Below are 16,654 nucleotides of genomic sequence, written 5' to 3'. Positions count from 1 at the left end.
AGATCAGTATTCAGGTGGTTTATGACAACTAGTTGAAGATCAATATTCAGGTGGTTTATGACAACTAGTTGAAGATCAATATTCAGGTGGTTTATGACAACTAGTTGAAGATCAATATTCAGGTGGTTTATGACAACTAGTTGAAGATCAGTATTCAGGTGGTTTATGACAACTAGTTGAAGATCAATATTCAGGTGGTTTATGACAACTAGTTGAAGATCAATATTCAGGTGGTTTATGACAACTAGTTGAAGATCAATATTCAGGTGGTTTAATACTACTAGTTGAAGATCAATATTCAGGTGGTTTATGACAACTAGTTGAACGTCAATATTCAGGTGATTTATGACAACTAGTTGAAGATCAAATATGTTGGAGTAAACACCGTACTCCTGGCGACCGTGTCAGCGTGCATACGCCCGTCAGCGTGCAAACCCTCGACGCTTGTCCAATTATGCGCCTCCCCATAGTCTCCCAGTAGCGACTGTCTGCGAAAGAGACTGGAATCGAACCAGGATCTCTAGTAGCACAGCTAGCAACTGCGATAAGTGAATTGATTATCTTGACAAAGGATAAAATACTCACTAACACAGCTCATGAAACATGGGACCAGAACTTAACATGCCGCGTTTATATTTTTTCGTGGATGGCGGCAAACTATTATTAGGTCAGTGTTTTTTAATCAAAACAAGCAGAGCGGTAGAATAATGTCTTGTGGTATAGGTACGGTCTCGTGACTAGCCTCACGCTCCATCCAATACAGTAGGTGGCGTTGTATGCACCTATCGTTCAAGATTTAAGAAGAAGAATATAGAAAGTAAGCCTACACGATTTTGACTAGATATAAAACAGTTTATGTCACAATTGACTAGAATTTACTTTTCGTAGCAGGGAAGGAGATCTTACGCAACAGGTTGGGAGAATTAGGTTAAAGTTAGGAAAAGGATTAAGATTAGCTATGGAAAAAACTACTTTAGATGTAATTTAACACAATGTATCCCTTTCTGGCCATGACCCAGAAGCACTGGGCCCTAGACTGCAAGTTATTATATCCGGGTTATTTAAAGCAGCTCCAGTTGAGTGTCTTTATCGGTAGGTTACATGTACCCTTGAAATAATAAACGAAAGAACAAAGATAACAACTGGTTTGACTTTTGCACGGGTAATTTCAATGGACTCTTGGTGCATATGTGCACATTTCTAAACTTGAAAACAATCCGAGTGTAAAGTGCATTTGATTGTTTTCAATGGTTGAACTTTGACACAGTTTTTTCTTCAACAGACAGACAGCCAGCTGGTGGTCAAAGGTAACGTGCAAATAATTAATTTACTCCTCAAAATAACGTTATAACTAAGTGTTTGTGGCTACAGGAACGTTTTTACTTGCAATGCAATGACAATGTTACAGGTATGTTACAACTAGCTAACTGTATCCACACACCAGTTGCCTGGTGTTCTATTATAAAAAATAGAAAATCATTGTGTTCACAGGAATGTCCCTGTATTGATGTGTAATATTTCAATAATAAATAATTATAATAATAATATTTAAGTAATAACGAAATAAAATCATTCAGATGGCAAGTTCCAGGAAAGTGATTGAACTGTTTTATGACGTGGTCTCTCCCTACTCATGGCTTGGCTTTGAGGTTAGTGTCTTTAGATTGTACATTTTTTTATTTCAGAGGTAGAGTTATATGCATTGATTAATCATTGTGCATGCATGTATCCGATCTTGAGGTCATGTGCCGTTACAGAAATGTGTGGAACATTGACCTTAAACTACGTCCTGCGTTCTTGGGTGGCATCATGCAAGGATCAGGTAAGTAGCTAAGATCAACATCACACAAACCAGGCTTCACAATAGGCTATGGATGGATTGTTATGTTTACATTGCACATGTTGTCAGTCAGCCATTAAGTCATTATGATGAGTCATCTGCATTGTGACGTAAAGTCTGTACTTTTATCCTGTATTCCAGGTAATAAGCCCCCAGGTCTGGTCCCAAACAAGTTCCTGTATATGACCACAGACCTGCACCGTCTAGCCCAGTACTTCCAGGTCCCCATCAGTCCCCCTGCTGACCCCTTTGAGGCCATGTTCGAAAAAGGTGCACCCCCCTGCATGTCCTTTATGTAAATATGCCAGTAGCCTATTTTGCCAAGCTTATAACAGCGCTATTGGATATATGTTCACATAGGGTGGGAACAGCACTAATATGCCAGTACTGTTTCTTATATAGAATGTATCTTAACATATCTTAAAGATCAATGAAGGTTTCCTAATGTAGATCAAACAGCATCTTTAACAGGTCTTGGCCTCAGTGTAGTAGAGCAAGATTTGGTAGCTCAACATTCCATTGAGTACTGCTGTCTGTTGGGGACACTCAAGGAGAAAAACATCTGTGCTTTCAACATGTCTGTTCTATATTATCAATGAGCTTTATCCCTATGAACCTAATACACTGCTCTGTATGGTCTCTATGAACCTTTTTGTGCCTCGCCATCAAGCAAAATAAACTCCTTGCTGGCCTCACGGTCACCACATTATTCTCTTGCAACCATGTATTTGTCTGTCCCAGGCTCGCTGTCTGCCATGCGCTTTGTGGCGGCGGTACAGGAGAGGGAGGTGGGAGGAGATAAGCAGGTAGAGCAGGTGTCACGGGAGCTGTGGATGAGGATCTGGAGCCAAGACAAAGACATTACCCAGCCTGCATCACTCTCTGAGGTACCAGAATGTACTCAAGTCACTGAGCTTGAATTCAAGGCTTCTCTCCATTCATCATCTGTCTCGTGTTTTTCCCATGTGCCTTTCACATAATATCTGAAAAATGTGCATTTTACTAAAGTGTTAAACATGTGTTATCTTCCAACACTAATGCCATTGTTCTCAAGATCACAATCCCTGAGTGCTGGGGGGCATAATCCTCCTAGAGCATTTTGAGATTGGGTCTGGGTAGATAGTGGCGTCGTGGATTTGAACATTGCAGGTTGTTTGTTTTTAATGTGATTCGTGTTTTTTTCCAGGCAGCCATGAAGGCAGGGCTCTCAGCCAGTGAGGTGGAAGAGCTGCTGAAACTGTCCACCTCTAAGGAAATCAAAGACAAGCTGAAGAGATCCACCCAGGAAGCACTGGACCATAGGGTCAGTGTCTCCCCCTCCTCTCCCTGTTCCCTCCCAACCAACCCCACCCCATACATGTAGATGGTTTAGATGGCTGTTAATGACAATAGCAGCCATCAGTGTGGGAGTGGACATCAGTATCAGTACATTCACTTCTTTCTCTATCTCACCTTGTCTCTACTCTCTACCTCAGGCCTTTGGTTTTCCTCTGGCTGTGTGTCATGTGAATGGAAAGGCGGAGGTGTTCTTTGGCTCTGACCGGTTTGAGCTTATTGCCGACTGCATAGGTGAGCCCACACTTACTCTGGCATCATAAGGTGTCATGTTCCTGCATAAACTCCCACTTCGGATGCATCAGAATATTCACAAATAGCATATTATAGAATTTACTTTAACCAATATGACTTATCAATCCACCATCATACCAGGGGATGTAATGCTTAAAAACAAATTGGATGAATACAATATTTAGCTACAGAAGGGCCATTTTTTACCGATCTCTATATCTTCTGTCCAAAAATGAATCCTGTGATATTACATCAACACATACTGGAGGAGTTACTGGCTAGCTACAGTGGCTAGCTTAGGTAATGAACTAGCCAAGTTGGTCGCGGGCGCGCATGACCAGAATGACACATCGGCGAACCACCAAAGTCACACCCCAAATTGAGAAAGGGGCGGAGTTCGACCGTTTTGTGTCCAAAATCAACCTTTAAGATGATAACAATTACCATAGGCTATATACTTACAGCAATTTGGCATTTCACATCATTTAGCAGACGCTCTTATCCAGAGCAACTTACAGTAAGTAGTGAGTGCATACATTTTAATATTTTTTTTGTGCTGGTCTCCTTGGGAATCGAACCCACAGTCCTGGCACCATTTTCTACCAACTGATCTACACGGGACTGCAATCAATACTGTACATCTTATTGTAATACGTCACATGTCATTGTACACGTTTTATGTCATGCACCTCACAACCTTTTGACAGATTTATCTAGGTATGTAATCACTCAACTCGAGACAGTTATCATTGTTGCATTATTGCTTCCTGGTTGCTAGATATGGTAGATTCTATTGTTTAGAATATTGGTTCCTATATCATTACTGTCATCTCTTTGAGCCCATCAAGATTCACCTCAGTGTAGACCTTATCCAATCATATCCTTGTGTCTTCTAGGAGAGAAGTGGATGGGACCCCAGCCTACTGCTGCCAAACTGTGACTTGAAACATGAAACTGGGACGTGACTGGGACTTGAAACCTGTCACATATGGAATTCATTAAGATGAATAAATATAATCGATATGATTTGAAGTTGTCTATTTTCTAAATCGGACTGAAAATTATTATTTGAAATAGATAGATGACTGTCTGTTCACTAATCATTTTTACTGCCACAGAAAGAAACCTGACATTCATATTTAAGGACAAGCAAGGCTTTAGGAACATTTGTTGCCAGCTAGGGTGAGAGAAAATGCCAGATATGTGAAACAAAAGGAAGAGGACAGAAAATAGACTGGAAAGAAGTGGAAGAACCTGTTTCCCCAGGTCAAAAGAGAGATGGCGAAGGGTTAGCAAACACAACAAGAGTTTGACAGGTCAAGACAGAATGAGGGAAATAACTTCTACAGAGGGAGAGAAATACATCCACTAAACTGGTGTAACAACATTACGATAGACTCCCTGGATGAGGAAAAGGGGGAGAGGGGGAGGAAATGGAGTGAGAAACGATGGGAGAGAAAGATGGATGTAGTGCAGGTGAAGAGGGCGGAGTTGAGACAACACTGAATGTGTGACTTAGACAAACACAGAGCTACACAACACAGTTATCCCTGGAGCCTCACAATCCCCCTGAGAGGAGAGAGAATGGGAGAGAAACCACAACATTAACCCTGGACTACACACACTGACACACAACAGTAATCCCTGGAGCCTCACAATCCCCTTGAGAGGAGAGAGAATGGGAGAGAAACCACGACACTAACCCTGGACTACACACACTGACACAACAGGGAAAATGTATGAAATTTGTTGGTTTCTGTGACGGAAAGGGCCAAGGATTATATCACTGGATTGTTAAGGTTTATTTCTCAAGGTCTGAGGCACACAGAGGGAGAGAGGTAAGATGACTGACTACACTGTGTGTTTACTTTGTCTATGTGATTGTTTTATATTGATTTCTCTGAACTAGATATTGGTTCCATTACTGTATTACTGTATATACGAGATAGAGATTGTTTGTGTTCCTCTGCTGAGTGTGTTTTACCGGTTTGTCTATGGGTGTGTGTCATTGTGCTTTACCTGGTTGAAAAAAATGCAGCTGGACAAGTTAAATAATCACTGCACTGACACAAACATGTGATTAGGGAGATTTATTTTCCTTGTTTGTTTCTCTTTTGGAGGAGGTGTTGGGATAAAACAGAAGTCCAATTTCAGTCTTAATTCACATCACAGGATCTGATCTAGTTAGTCCACTATAAACAGAGGATCTGAAACTCACTATTACTGGCCATCATGTGAGGACGATGTTGTTCATCATTCATGTGATTCATCCGTTCTTGTGTTTTAATGTTTAAGCAGGTTATGTGTGTAAGTGTGACCTTTCATCATGGGAAAAAAATAAACAGAGGATGTGTTACGTGAATATTCCTCTCCCAGGCACTGAGCCGCCTGCCATTGAAACCTTGTTTTAAACCTGATTGAACCAGTGATTCGTACAGGATTTCAGAAGCAACATGACTCGGTTGAAATGTGAAAGTTCAAGACAAAGTAAACGTGGGAAATCTCAGCACAGTTCCCCTGGGAAGGTCTAAAAAAGGACTCAATGTCAACCATTTAACCAATTACATTGGTTATGCACTGTGATCAAGAAATGTAATGTCACCTCTTGACATACGGTACCAGTTTGGACACGCCTACTCATTCAAGGGGGTTTTCTTTATTTTGACTATTTTCTACATTGTAAAATAATAGTGAAGACAAAAAAAGGTTGGAATCACATATGGAATCATGTAGTAACCAAAAAACTGTTAAACAAATCAAAATATATTTTATGTTTGAGATTCTTCAAAGTTGTCACCCTTTGCCTTGATGACTGCTTTGCACACTCTTGGCATTCTCTCAACCAACTTCATGAGGAATGCTTTTCCAACAGTCTTGAAGGAGTTCCCAGATATGGTGAGCACTTGTTGGCTGCTTTGTCTTCACTCTGCGGTCCAACTCATTCCAAACCATCTCAATTGGGTTGTGGACGGTGATTGTGGAGGACAGGTTTTCGGATGTAGCACTCCATCACTCTCTTTCTTGGTCAAATAGCCCTTACACAGCCTGGAGGTGTGTTGGGTCATTGTCCTGTTCAAAAACAAATGATAGTCCCACTAAGCGCAAACCAGATGCGATGGTGTATCGCTGCAGAATGCTGTGGTACACATAGTGGTTAAGTGTGCCTTGAATTCTAAATAAATCACTGACAGTGTCACCAGCAAAGCACTATCACACCTCCTCCTCCATGCTTCATGGTGGGAACCACACATGCGGAGATCATCCGTTCACCTACTCTGCATCTCACAAAGATACGGCGGTTAGAACCAAAAATATCAAATTTGGACTCATCAGACCACAGGACAGATTTCCACCAGTCTCATGTCCATTGCTCGTGATTCTTGGGCCAAGCAAGTCTCTTCTTCTTATTGGTGTCCTTTAGTAGTGGTTTAGTAGCAATTCAACTATGAAGGCCTGATTCACGCTGTCTCCTCTGAATAGTTGATGTTGAGATGTGTCTGTTACTTAAACTCTGTGAAGCATTTACTTGGGCTGCAATTTCTGAACTCTAATGAACTTATCCTCTGCAGCAGAGGTAACTCTGGGTCTTCCTTTCCTGCGGTGGTCCTCATGAGAGCCAGTTTCATCATAGCGCTAGATGGTTTTTGCAACTGCACTTGAAGAAACTTTAAATTTGCAGGATTGACTGACCTTCATGTCTTAAAGTAATGATAGACTGTTGTTCTTGAAGCTGGTTGAAAGAATGCCAAGGGTGTGCAAAGCTGTCCCCAAGGCAAAGGGTGGCTACTTTGAAGAATCTCAAATATAAAATATATTTTGATTTGTTTAACACTTTTTTGGTTTCTACATGATTCCATATGTTATTTCATAGTTTTGAAGTCTTTGCTATTATTCTACAATGTAGAAAATAGTCAAATAAAGGAAAACCCTTGAATGAGGAGGTGTCCAAACTTTAGACTGGTACTGTACAATGTTGTAACCTACAAGGCCTCATGTTTTACCCACTCTGCCTTGCTTTGTTGTTAGAATGTCTTCAATGTCAGAAGCAGACTCCCGCTGTCAACCAGGAGACACCATCTGTAGTAAGTGTTACACACGCCACGCACACACACACACACACACACACACACACACACACACACACACACACACACACACACACACACACACACACACACACACACACACACACACACACACACACACACACACACACTACACACACACACACTACACACACAGTTATCTTTCGTTGTCTTAATGCTCACGTCTGTTCCTCAGATATCCGTGTGTACGAGCAAGAAGTGATCATCGTGCCCATCCTCCTATTGGCTAGCTTCCTGGTCGTGCTGGTCTTCATCATCCTGCTACGGTACTGTCCTGAGAAGGTGGACCGCATCCGACCACAGAACACCGTGGCCACGTCCAGATCACAGCGCTCCAGAAGACAACTGCACGGCATTGATGGTGAGTGTGTGTGTATGTGTGTATATTTGTGCTCAAGGATGTGACTTTGAAAGACTGTTTTCATAGGGAAATACTGTAGGTAATTTGAGGTAATGCGTGTGTATGTTTCTGTCTAAGTCAACAACATAGGCGCTTATTCTATTTGCACAGGCTAGTAATGAACAGAATCAAACCTGTTATTATACTGTAGCTATCTACTTCTAAACTTCAGGCAATAACCTCTTCCTCTCTCTTCCCTCTCTGTCCTCTCCCTCTCCTCTCTCTATTCATCCTCCCCTCCCGCTCCGCAGCTCCCCTGGGTATCAACCCGCTGGAACATGAGACTATTGCTCTCGATACCCCATCCTACTCTACCTTCTCATCAACTCACTCCCACCCCTCCTCCAACCGTCTCTCCTTCTCCATGAGGACTCCCTCTCTCCCCCCTATCCCCCCACCCAAGACCTTCATCCCATCCTCCCTGTCCAGCCCCCTGCCCCAGGTGTTGACACCTTCTTTCACCCCTATGGTCCAGCCTAGGGAGCTGCCTCGCCAGAGGCTGCCAGAGTCCTTCAACCTAGTGGCCTCGCTGCCCACAGCCTTCTCCCTGCGCTCTGACAAGGCTGTCTCTCTCTACAGGGCCCGCATGGACAACAGGAACGCTGTGCTCCGAGTGCTCAACGGTGAGAGGATGAAAAGCAGCTACTACTCAAACAATCTATTTAATAATGGCTTATAAGCAGTGTATTAGCATACCAAAGTGATGATATAGTCAGAACTACTTAGGGTTAGGGTAAGGGTTAAAGTTAGGGTTGACATTAGTGTAAAGTAGAATTTGTGGTCAAAGCATGGTACTTCAATCTTTCCAGCATGGTCAAAAAGTGAGGAAACAGCCACTGTAAAGAGCCATTGAATGGGGGCACAGCGTCATTAGGCAGTTTCTTCCCTGGTTTCAATAGGTGTGGCTGGTGCTTGGGGATTGTTAGACAATCACCACCATAATTACAGCAACTGTTTACTTTGTAAAACTGGTCTCTCTACAACCTGTTTCTCTGACCTCCCTTTCAGAAATGTAATTACCAACTGGTACAGCAAGTCTGCTTCAAGGTTTTGAGATACAGACAAAATATATTCAGCCATAGCAGTTGTTTATCAAAGGCTTGGGAAGGCCATTTTCGCACAGCATGTTGCAGGCAATTTCATCTTCCTCTCCTCCTCCTATCCCTCAGACTCTGCGAGCGCCACAGAGAGGCACAACTTCCTGGGCTTTGCTTCCTTCTTGTCTCAGTTGGGGCCACACCCCTTCCTACCGGAGCTTCTGGGCGTGGTCTCTCTGCGTGTGCCCCTAGTTACCGTTGTTGAGGAGCTAGAGAACAGAGATCTGCTCAGCTTCCTGTGGCGGTGCAGACAGGTAGGAACCACATTGCCCATGAGGCATTGTCTCTACAAGCCCATTATTTATACTAAAATTAGGAGCTGTTTGTGATTTTGCGTATGAATTGATTCTCTTTGTGTGTTATGTCAGGATGGTGTGGGCGGGGAACCTCCATGTGAGATCACAGAGAGACGTATATTTACCATGGCCAAACAAGTAGCCTCTGCTCTGGTGAGTAAACTATGCTAATATGTTGGCTTAATGTGTTTCTGCCACAGAAATCAACATGTTTAAACCATGATAATGCCCCATGTTCAAACCATCAAACCATGAACCTGCCCCATGTTCAAACCATCAAAACATGAACCTGCCCCATGTTCAAACCATCAAAACATGAACCTGCCCCATGTTCAAACCATCAAAACATGAACCTGCCCCATGTTCAAACCATCAAAACATGAACTTGCCCCATGTTCAAACCATCAAACCATGAACCTGCCCCATGGTCAAACCATCCTGACATCCTCATTGTCTACTACTAACATTATCTCTTTACCTGGTTTGCTTTTCCATAATTAGGATCTGAAATGATCTTGAAAGATGTGTGTGCTGTCTCAAAAGTCCACAGTGGCTTCCTGTGCTTATGTATTTTCCACAGTGGTTTCCTGTGCTTATGTATTTTCCACAGTGGTTTCCTGTGCTTATGTATTTTCCACAGTGGTTTCCTGTGCTTATGTATTATCCACAGTGGCTTCCTGTGCTTATGCATTTTCCACAGTGGCTTCCTGTGCTTATGTATTTATCACAGTGGCTTCCTGTGCTTATGTATTTATCACAGTGGCTTCCTGTGCGTATGTATTTTCCACAGTGGTTTCCTGTGCTTATGTATTTTCCACAGTGGCTTCCTGTGTTTATGTATTTTCCACAGTGGCTTCCTGTGTTTATGTATTTTCCACAGTGGCTTCCTGTGTTTATGTATTTTCCACAGTGGCTTCCTGTGCTTATGTATTTTCCACAGTGGCTTCCTGTGTTTATGTATTTTCCACAGTGGCTTCCTGTGTTTATGTATTTTCCACAGTGGCTTCCTGTGCTTATGTATTATCCACAGTGGCTTCCTGTGTTTATGTATTTTTCACAGTGGCTTCCTGTGCTTATGTATTATCCACAGTGGCTTCCTGTGCTTATGTATTTTCCACAGTGGCTTCCTGTGCTTATGCCTTTTCCACAGTGGCTTCCTGTGCTTATGTATTTTCCACAGTGGCTTCCTGTGCTTATGCCTTTTCCTTCTCTGCATTGATTTGGTCAGCTGAATTCCATGGTAGGTTTCCTGTATGTCAGTGTACTGCACCTGTCCTGTGTATTCTGTACAGAAGAGGGAAAGGAAACAAGAGGACAAAGTCACTGTGGACTTTAGAGACTAATTGAATGAAAGGGAATAATTTACGAATGTTGAGATATGACACTGTCCCACAGCTTTAACCTCTGACCTTTGACCTCACGTTATCCCCTGTCATCCAATCAGGAGTTCCTCCACAGCCGAGACCTTCTTCATGGCAACGTCTGTGCTCACAGTGTATTGGTCAGCCGGGAGCTGACGGCCAAGCTGTGGGGACTGGGCGGGGTCTACACCAGGAATACCCAGGGAGCTACTAAGACTGAAGTTCCCAGCTTGAAGAAATGGCAGGCCCCTGAGCTATTGGCTAGGAGGCCTGCCAATCACAGCAGTGACGTGTGAGTTACCCTACTTAGTCTGTGCTGACATTTCAATCAATTCTCAAGGTACGCAAAATACACTGATACATGTTTGTCTTTCTTTCACTAGCTGGTCGTTTGGCATCTTGTTGTTTGAAATGGCAACCTTGGGTGAGTTACATGAAATCTATTCTTCTGACTTTGAGTGCCCCTTTTGGCCAATGATACACATAACAACCACTCTCATTTATTCTGATATAATCTCTTTCTCTGAGCTACAATCTATAATTTGTGTCATTAACCTTTCCTTCTCTCCCCTCTTTCTCTCTTTATCCCTCTCTCAGGTGATGCTCCGTTTTCAGATATCTCCGTCAACGAGCTTCTACAGTTTCACCAGAGAGGGAAAACACTGAGAAAGCCAGCCAACTGCTCCAACTCACTGTAACTATCCATTATACTGCACTATTATTATTTTGTTATTGCCAGGAGAAGGAGCTTCTTTAGACCGAGATCAAAGAGAAGATAGAGGAATCTAGTGCCTAAAAGCCTGTTTAGTATGGGCAGCACCATTGAGGAATTTCATCATTTTGTAGTAGTCAAATGGATGGGACTTCCTATGGGTTAAGGAAGGGTCACATAATTCCATCCAGGTCTTCAGGAGAGATCGGCAAATGAAATATACCTGTGAGCAGGAGTGAAAGTAAGGCGGTACAGCGTCCCGGCAAAATAAATAGTTGAGGTACACCATACCGGCAAAACACGAATGAGCCTATAGCAATAATTCAAGCAAAATTACAAAACTGTAGGCTATTCCACCACTTTATATCATTACCGAAAGTCAGAGGCATGAAAAATGAGTGAACTGACTTGAAAACGGGTGTTATAGCCTACGCTCCAAAATTCAATGTTGTTCGACGAGAACACTGAAATTTGGCAAGGCAGCAGTGGACGCATAATTTATTGCCTAATGTCATTACACTTAGTGGGGTTTGGTGTAACAGATTCACGTGCCTGGATAGCCTAGTAAAGGAGCCCTGTGAAGTGATTGTTTGACAATCAGATGAAAACATCATGACAGGTTGTGTTTATGCTACAGTAGAAGGTAATACATTGTAAAAGTTAATTGACAAATCTTTAGTACTAGGCCCACAGAGATCCTAATGAATGAATAGGGGATTCTATATGTAATTAATGATTAATCCCATACATGCAATTATTTATGCACATGCTTATAGGAGGTCCTGTACCAGGAAGAAATTAATTATACTTTCACCCGTGCTTGTGAGCAAACATTCCATAACTGCAGGTGGCAGTAAATCACAAACCTTGGCTTTATACCTGTTCAAACAACACGCTCTAGGTGGCAGTATGCAGCCTTTCAGTTTGTTTACCAACTCATAGAAGTAGTAGAAGAAGAAAATTGACTAGTTCAAAATGGAGATGGCCTCAATGACGCTGCCCATGCTCTCACAGATGCCATAATGGGACAGACAGATACACTGTTCTCTGTCCTCTGTCTTTATGATGGAGATATGCCTCTATTCCCCCGTAACCACGCCCACCCTTGTCACAGGTACTCCATCATCAAGGCCTGCTGCCAATGGAAGGAGCAGGATCGCGCCACGTTGGCCGAGGTCGACCGCAAGCTCCAATCAGGAGAGAAGAGTGCCAATGACAAAGTCCTCAAGGTGCCTGAGCCAATCAACATCGAGCAGTACCTGCAAGAGGCTGGATATGGGGAGTCCAACAGCTACACTGTTTTCTGAGTGGCGGCTGTGCCGTCCAACGAAATGTACTATGCCGAGGGACGACGGTGGATGTTTATATATGTATGCCTCCATTCATTACAGAAAGATATTCACTTCCTTCTGCTCTTTTTCAGTCCCCTTCATGGAGGACAGAATTTTTTTGTACCATAGACTTATGATAGGTATACTTGAACAGATACAATCGTTGAGTCAACTTCAGTTTGTAGATGATTGTGTATATCAGTGGCTGCTGAGGGGAGGAAGGCTCATAATAATGGCCAGAATGGAGTGAATGGAATGGTATCAATTTCATGTGTTTGATACCATTCCATTCACTCAATTCCAGCTGTTCCACTCCATTCCAGTCATTATTATGAGACGTCCTCCCCTCAGCAGCCTCCACTGATGTACACTACCGTTCAAAAGTTTGGGGTCACTTAAACATTTCCTTGTCTTCCATGAAAACATACATGAGATGAGTTGCAAAATGAATAGGACATATAGTCAAGACGTTGACATGGTTATAAATAATGATTTTTCATTGAAATAATAATTGTGTCCTTCAAACTTTGCTTTCGTCAAAGAATCCTCCATTTGCAGCAATTACAGCCTTGCAGACCTTTGGCATTCTAGTTGTCAATTTGGTGAGGTAATCTGAAGAGATTTCACCCCATGCTTCCTGAAGCACCTCCCACAAATTGGTTTGGCTTGATGGGCACTTCTTACGTACCATGCGGTCAAGCTGCTCCCACAACAGCTCAATAGGGTTGAGATCCGGTGACTGTGCTGGCCACTCCATTATAGACAGAATACCAGATGACCGCTTCTTCCCTAAATAGTTATTGCATAGTTTGGAGCTGAGCTTTGGGTCATTGTCCTGTTGTAGGTGGAAATTGGCTCCATTTTTAAGAGCCATCCACAGGGTATGTGTAACGGGTGTCGTCATCGGATGAGGAATAATCGGACCAAAGCTCAGCGTGGTAAGTGTTCATGTTTTTTATTTAAACTGAACACTATAACAAAATAACAAAGAGAATAAACGAAACTGAAACAGTCCTGTCAGGTGCAGAAAACACTAAACAGAAAATAACTACCCACAAAACATAGGTGGGAAAAAGCTACCTAAGTATGGTTCCCAATCAGAGACAACAATAGTCAGCTGTCCCTGATGGAGAACCATACCCGGCCAAAACAAAGAAATACAAAACATAGAAAAAGGAACATAGAATGCCCACCCAAATCACACCCTGACCAAACCAAAATAGAGACATAAAAAGCTCTAAGGTCAGGGCGTGACAGTATGGCATGCCATTGCAAAATGGACTTACAGCTTTCCTTCTTCAAGATCCCTTTTACCCTGTACAAATCTCCCACTTTACCACCACCAAAGCACCCCCAGACCATCACATTGCCTCCACCATGTGCTTGACAGATGGCGTCAAGCACTCCTCCAGCATATTTACATTTTTTCTGCGTCTCACGAATGTTCTTCTTTATGATCCAAACTCCTCAAACTTAGATTCGTCTGTCACTTATTCCAATCTTCCTCTGTCCAGTATTCTTTTGCCCATCTTAATCTTTTATTTTTATTGGCCAGTCTGAGATATGGCTTTTTCTTTGCAACTCTGCCTAGAAGGCCAGCATCCCAGAATCGCCTCTTCACTGTTGATGTTGAGACTGGTGTTTTGCAGGTACTATTTAATGAAGCTGCCAGTTGAGGACTAGACACTCTAATGTACTTGTCCCCTTGCTCAGTTGTGCACCGGGGCCTCCCACTCCTTTTTCTATTCTGGTTTGCGCCGAGTTTGCGCTGTTCTGTGAAGGGAGTAGTATACAGCGTTGTACGAGATCTTCAGTTTCTTGCCAATTTCTCACATGGAATAGCCTTAATTTCTCAGAACAAGAATAGACTGATGAGTTTCAGAAGAAAGTTATTTGTTTCTGGCCATTTTGAGCCTGTAATCGAACCAACAAATGCTAATGCTCCAGATACCCAACTAGTCTAAAGAAGGCCAGTTTTATTGCTTCTTAAATAAGTACAACAGTTTTCTGCTGTGCTAACATAATTGCAAAAGAGTTTTCTAATAATCAATTAGCCTTTTAAAATGATAAACTTGGATTAGCTAACACAACGTGCCATTGGAACACAGGAGTGATGGTTGCTGATAATAGGCCTCTGTACGCCTATGTAGATATTCCATTAAAAATCTGTTGTTTCCAGCTACAATAGTAATTTACAACATTAACAATGTCTAAACTGTATTTATGATCAATTTGATGTTATTTTAATGGACAAAAAACAAGGACATTTCTAAGTGACCCCAAACGTTTGAACGGTAGTGTATATACTGTATATCAGGGATGGGCAACTCCAGTCCTCAGGGGCTTGATTGGTGCCACACTTGTGTTCTAGCCCCAGCTAACATACCTGACTCCAATAATCAACTAATCATGATTTTCAGTTTAGAATACATTTAGTTTAATCACCTGCGTTTGCTAGGGATGGAGAAAAGTGACACCACTCCGGCTCCCGAGGACTTGAGTTGCCCATCACTGCTGTTTATGAAGGTTCACAAATCTCGTCTTCAAAACGATTGTGTAATAGCAGTAATAATATATGACTAGAAATCATTATTTTTGTTGTGATTTGAGGGACTGAAAGAACACATGGGTGGAGACACCAGGCTTCATAAGAGATTTATAAGGTGTTTATAAGTTGTTTTGTGACACTTCATTTATCATTTTAAGTCCAAAAATGTATGTAGCAACTAATGATTCTAGCTTTAAATATGTCTGTCTCGTAGGTAGGACCAGAGTTTAATTCTCCTGCGGAAAAACTCAGGACCCTGGTTGCGCCTCAAGTTTGTTCTGGTCAGGTCATGTGATTATGAAACCTCCCGGAAGAGGAAGCGAAATCTGTCACTCCTTTTTTCTGATTCATAAACAGTTAATGAAATTAAGCAGACCAGACCCAACTGCTAAATCCATGGAGACCGGAACTGTAGAAATGTTTGTTTTATGGTAAATTACCTAAGTGGGATATTTGGTACAAGCTATATGGAAGGTCAGATTTCAGTGGTTGATGTTCTACTGTAAATGAGTACAAACTGAACTGACATTATTTGCACACTCTCCACAATGTGAATCAATGTAGAAATTTACCAATGTCAATTAAAACCATTCACACTGATGCTTTTTCTCATCTGAATTGGTCAGCAGTACTCTGTGCCAGTGGCTCCCAAACCTTTTTGTCTTTTGAATTCTTTACTCATTTTTTCTACTTCTACTTAATGCTTTTCTACAAGCCAGGTGTTATAGGAGTTTGGCCTTGAATGATTGTAACATTGCACAGTGAGAACCCTACAAGTCATTGAAATGCCACTATAGAGTCAGGGCTAATTATACTGAACAAAAACAGTTCATATGAGGAAATCAGTCAATTTAAATAAATTCATTAGGCCCTAATTTATGGAATTCAATTGAGGGGGAATACAGATATGGATTTATTGGTTACAGATACCTTAAAAACAATAGGCCTCAGGATCTCATCGCTGTATTTTTGTGCATTCAAATTGCCAATTGATAAAATGCAATTGTGTTTGTTGACAATAGTTTATACCTGCTCATACCATAACCCCACCGCCAAAATGTTGACATTAGCAAACCGCTCGCCCACACAATACCATACACATGGTCCGCGGTTGTGAGGCCGGATGGACGTACTGCCAAATTCTCTAAAACGACATTGGAGGCTGTTTATTGTATAGAAATGAACATAAAATGATTTGCTAACAGCTCTGGTGGACATTCCTGCAGTCAGCATGCCAATTGCACGCTCCTCAAAACTTGAGATGTCTGTAGAATTGTGTTGTGTTACAAAACTGCGAGTGGCTTTTTATTGTCCCCAGCACAAGGTGCACCTGTGTAATGATCATGCTGTTTAATCAGCTTCTTGATATGCCACACCGGTCAGGTGGATGGGTT

At 42.1% G+C, this 16,654-nt stretch overlaps 2 protein-coding genes across 17 annotated transcripts; both read left to right on the top strand.

Moving 5' to 3' along the window:
• Window positions 1-469: 469 nt before the first annotated feature.
• Window positions 470-4,432, top strand: LOC110509171 (glutathione S-transferase kappa 1). 15 transcript variants are annotated; one of them, XM_090225219.1, is made up of 9 exons: window positions 470-817; window positions 1,283-1,307; window positions 1,578-1,649; window positions 1,741-1,822; window positions 1,982-2,110; window positions 2,582-2,727; window positions 3,027-3,143; window positions 3,316-3,409; window positions 4,306-4,432. In XM_090225219.1, the coding sequence occupies exons 3-9, from the start codon at window positions 1,578-1,580 to the stop codon at window positions 4,347-4,349; spliced, it is 684 nt and encodes a 227-aa protein (XP_090081345.1). In that variant the 5' UTR covers window positions 470-817; window positions 1,283-1,307; the 3' UTR covers window positions 4,350-4,432. The 15 variants fall into 15 exon arrangements, with proteins under 15 accessions (XP_090081345.1, XP_090081363.1, XP_021445834.2 ...); XM_090225237.1 differs by having other exon boundaries at window positions 476-817; window positions 1,758-1,822; XM_021590159.3 differs by having other exon boundaries at window positions 781-1,162.
• Window positions 4,433-4,673: 241 nt separating this feature from the next.
• Window positions 4,674-15,872, top strand: styk1b (serine/threonine/tyrosine kinase 1b). 2 transcript variants are annotated; one of them, XR_016492789.1, is made up of 11 exons: window positions 4,674-5,247; window positions 7,436-7,491; window positions 7,691-7,876; window positions 8,167-8,538; window positions 9,085-9,266; window positions 9,381-9,461; window positions 10,753-10,961; window positions 11,053-11,093; window positions 11,267-11,363; window positions 12,496-12,751; window positions 15,475-15,872. XR_016492789.1 is itself a non-coding variant. In XM_021590140.3 (10 exons), exons 2-10 carry the CDS (start codon window positions 7,437-7,439, stop codon window positions 12,686-12,688), a joined length of 1,416 nt encoding a protein of 471 aa, XP_021445815.1. In that variant the 5' UTR covers window positions 4,674-5,247; window position 7,436; the 3' UTR covers window positions 12,689-15,872. The 2 variants fall into 2 exon arrangements, 1 of the variants encoding a protein (XP_021445815.1); XM_021590140.3 differs by having other exon boundaries at window positions 12,496-15,872.
• The last annotated feature ends 782 nt before the right edge of the window (window positions 15,873-16,654 follow it).

Source organism: Oncorhynchus mykiss, chromosome 3, assembly GCF_057628025.1.
Source record: "Oncorhynchus mykiss isolate SJ-2025 chromosome 3, ASM5762802v1, whole genome shotgun sequence".
In the NCBI taxonomy this organism is placed as follows: domain Eukaryota; kingdom Metazoa; phylum Chordata; class Actinopteri; order Salmoniformes; family Salmonidae; genus Oncorhynchus; species Oncorhynchus mykiss.
Note: the sequence above shows the minus strand (reverse complement) of the source record. Positions and strands in the feature narration are given on the sequence as shown.